The sequence below is a fragment of the Manacus vitellinus genome, unplaced genomic scaffold, assembly GCF_001715985.3.
Source record: "Manacus vitellinus isolate BGI_N305 unplaced genomic scaffold, ASM171598v3 scaffold_46_pilon, whole genome shotgun sequence".
NCBI classification, from domain to species: Eukaryota; Metazoa; Chordata; class Aves; order Passeriformes; family Pipridae; genus Manacus; species Manacus vitellinus.
Genome location: NW_021940578.1, coordinates 5,434,268 through 5,438,121, shown reverse-complemented (window position 1 = coordinate 5,438,121; position 3,854 = coordinate 5,434,268). Strand labels below are relative to the sequence as shown.

At 56.4% G+C, this 3,854-nt stretch overlaps 1 protein-coding gene across 1 annotated transcript in view; it reads right to left on the bottom strand.

Annotated features, from left to right (window-relative positions):
- Positions 1–3,854, bottom strand: part of AGRN (agrin) — a 117,797-nt gene that overhangs the window by 13,995 nt on the left and 99,948 nt on the right. The window contains exons 25-28 of the mRNA XM_029962403.1: positions 3,756–3,847; positions 1,670–1,862; positions 801–1,016; positions 2–116 (exon numbers count right to left, since the gene is read on the bottom strand). Coding sequence (XP_029818263.1) covers positions 2–116; positions 801–1,016; positions 1,670–1,862; positions 3,756–3,847 — 616 coding nt within the window. The remainder of the gene's footprint in view (position 1; positions 117–800; positions 1,017–1,669; positions 1,863–3,755; positions 3,848–3,854) is intronic.

Here is a 3,854-nt window from a genome sequence, read left to right as displayed (position 1 = left end):
CGCTGCCGTAGAGGACGTCGCTGCCCTTCTCCCGCAGGTCGTACATCTGGTTGTTCACGTCCAGGAGGCGGATGCAGCCCTTGAGCCCCGTGGTGGCCGTGGTGTGATCTGCCACCCTGAGGGGACAGAGCACGGGGGTCACTGGGGCTTTTGGTCGCTCCGAGCACGTGGGTCAGGCTGCGCTCCCCCACAGGGCACAGATCACAGAACGGTTTAGGCTGGAAAAGAGCTCTGAGATCATCGAGTCCAATCTGTGCCTGATCACCCCCACCCTGTCCCCCAGCCCAGAGCACTGAGGGCCAAGACCAGTCCTTCCTTGGACACCTCCAGGGATGGGGACTCCATCACCTCCCTGGGCAGCCCCTTCCAATGCCTGACCACCCCTTCTGTGAAGAAATTCCTCCTGATGTCCAACCTGAATCTCCTCTGGTGCATCTCGAGGCTGTTCCCTCTCCTCCTGTCCCTTGTTCCCTGGGAGCAGAGCCCGACCACCCCCCGGCTCGCCCCTCCTGTCAGGGAGTCACAGAGAGCTAAAAGGTCCCCCTGAGCCTCTTCTTCTCCAGGCTGAGCCCCCCCAGCTCCTCACAGGACACTCCAGCCCCTTCCCCAGCTCCATTTCCCTTCCCTGGACTCACTCCAGCCCCACAACGTCTCTCCTCCAGTGAGGGCCCCAAAACCAGACACAGCCCTGGAAGTGCCTCACCAACACAGGCAGATGATCACTTAAGAAGCCCCCCCAGCCCCCCATGAAGCAGTGGCAGGCACTGTGACCCAGGGACAGCCCCCAGCCCCTCACTCACACGGCCATCTGGTCGTCGGGCGCTCCCCCGATGAACAGGTCGGTGTCCAGGTTGAGCCCGTCGGTGCCCGGGGGGCTCTCCCCGCTCACGTGGGGCTCCCCATCCACGGAGAGCATCCCACTGCGCCGGTTCCTGTTCACCACCAGCTGGTGCCACTTGCCAGGCTCCACACGGACCTTGCTGGTGATGATGCCCGTGCCAGAGCCCGTGTTGAACCTGCAGGAGAGAAGAGTGGCGGGGGAGAGGGTCATGTTTGTGCCATCCTGCAGAAAGGGGACACCTGTGTCAGGTGACATCTCCCAGGGAGAAGCTGGGAGTGCTTGGGAGACCCTCCCCTCCCTGCCCAGCTCTGTGCCAGGCTGCCCTCAGAGCACGCTCTGCCCACCCCTGAGCGTCAGGACTGCCTGAGGACTCATCTCCTCCACCTCACCTCATTCCAAATCCGTCCCTTTGGCTTTTGGAATGGGGGAAAAAAAAAAAAAAAAAGAGTCATTCCAGCTCAGATTTCTGGGGCCTTTCTCCCTTTCCTTTTTTTCCACCTGTGTTTCTTTTCTCGGTACAAAAAAAAAAAAAAAAAGAAAACCACCACCCAAAAAAAAAAAGAAAAAAAAGACCTCTCGCTCGCCCCAAAAAAATCAACCTCCCACACCTTCCAGCTTTTCAAAATTCAAACTGAAATCACTGAATTAACTTTGCTGAAAAGTGCCAGAGGGAGGGAACGAGCTCTCTTCTCCTCTCCTCATCTCTTTGATTCCGGGTCTCTCAGAACGCGAGTCCAAGCCCTGCATCCTCCTGATGTTCTGCGAGGACCATTCTAGCTGGAGCAGCCCACCTTCCTCCCCACCAGCTGGGGCTGGGAGGGCACCCACCTGAGCTCCACGAAGCCGCCCACCAGGGCCAGGGAGATGAAGTCCTTGCCCCGGTTCTGGCCGTTGTAGAGCAGCAGCCCCCCGAGCTCCAGGGTGCGGAACTCCATGGCGATGCGCACCGTGTGATACGCCTTCATCATCTTGAACGCCAGGTAGGACTTGCCCCCGAAGCTGGGGATGAAGTACCTGATAGCTGCAAGAGCCAGGAGAGGAGTGAAGAGGGGACAGAAGGACACAGAGCCTGATGTGAGCCCGGGAATGTTTTCGACCTGTCCGGACGCGGAGCTCTTGGGAAGGGGCGGAGAGAAGCTGGTTGTCTCCTCTGAGCCCATGCTCACCCCGTCACCACCTCCCAGACACTCACACTGGTACCCAAAACCCCTCTTGTGATGCCATTCCCCCCAAAGATGCTCCCAGGCTTTGGGTGTTGCTCCCCCAACCAGCTCCTCCCAGTTAAAAACCAGTGCTGCTGGTCCTTTCCGTGCCCCAGTGCCATCACCCGAGCTCTGCTGCACACACAGCTCCTCGTAACTCAGCTTCCCTGCTCCTTAGATAATTTTTATCTCTCCTCCCAGAATCCCACATGACAGATTTACATTCATCACTCCAGGCTTTTGTTCGTCGTGGCTGAGGTTTTCCAAGAGATCTGAGAGGCCAAGCCCTATTAAAATGAACAGGGCTGGACACCCACAGCTTGGAGCGCTCCAGATTATGGCTTTAGGGACAAAGCTTTTCAGGAATAAGCACTCCCAGCCACCCAGAGTCCCCAGCATGACCCCAAACTGCCAGTGGGGGCTCACAGTAAATAACAGCAGCTCTGGGTAAGCGTGCTGCCAGTCTCCAGCTGCTTGTTAAGCTGCTCCAAGCACTGGGAAATAGAGGCTGGATTATCAGAACACATCTCCCCGGGCTGGAGAGGATGGTCAGTGCCTGGCTGTGTCACACTGGCAGGCAGGAGCTGTGAGGGGCAGTGCCACGAGCTGAGCTAACACAGCAGCAGCTCCCAATCCCCCGGTGCTTCGGGGCACTGCTGGATCGGGAGCGGAGCCAGGGGGAAATCACTCCTGGCACCTCGCAGCCTTTTACAATGAATAGCACATGTACAACCTGCTGTGGCAGAGCTGAGATTACAGCCCATTAAAGCAGCCCCTGCAGTGCCAGTGCCAATTCCGGGGCCGGGTTTGAACGTTCCCCCCATCCCTCCATCACCAGCCAAGGCGTTCGCTGGAGTCGCCCGACGCGGGAGGTTCCCGCTCCAGGCCAGGTTGGACGGGGCTTGGAGCAACCTGGGATGGTGGGGGGTGAGCTCAGAGGTCCCTCCCCACCCTGCTCTGGGATGCTGAAACCCAGCAAGAGTTCTGAGATGCTGGAATTCTGTTCTGAGGGGATGTTACAGACCCTCGCTCTGAGGAATACAACATTGCTGTTAAAGGGACAAGGGGTACCCTGTTCCAGAGCTCTGCCTACAGATGATCTGTACTAATGAAAAGATAACAGAAAATGTTATCTGTTATCTTTTCATTAGTACAGAACATCCATAGGCATGGATGTTTTTCATTAGTACTAACGACAACTTAGTAGTCGTGAATTAGATAGAATGGATATCTGGGGAGATGAGCAAGCTGAAGCAGAGGGGGGTTTCACAAGCTCCCAGTACGTAGTCAGGAAAAGTTCATGACAAAGAGGACCCTCCCTCTTGAGGCTGAACGACCAGAAAGACCACCAGAGGACTCCCTAAAAGGACAGCCCTGTCTCAAGCTCCACCCATTATGAATATGGTAATTAGATTGTGAAATTAAACTAATGTGCATGTATAGATGTTGTAATCACTCATAAAAACTGTATAAATTACCTGGCTTTTCACTGAGAACTTCGGAGCTACTCTGTCCAGCTCTGAGCAAAATCCGTTTGCCCAGACTTGGTTTTCACTCAGGAAAACCATCGGGGGGTAGAACTGCCCCTGGCTAGACTCCCCAGCGTTGCTCAAAACAAATACCTTTGCTGCTTAAAGACTCAAAACTGTCCCTGAGCAGCCTCGTTTCTGCCAATTTTGGCACCAGTGCCATGGTGGGTGGGGGGCACTCACTTTTCTCGCAGACGGCCCCTCCCTTGCCCGCGGGGCAGCTGCAGGTGAACTCCTCGCCGTCGTCCTCGCAGGTGCCCCCGTGCAGGCAGGGGTGGGAGT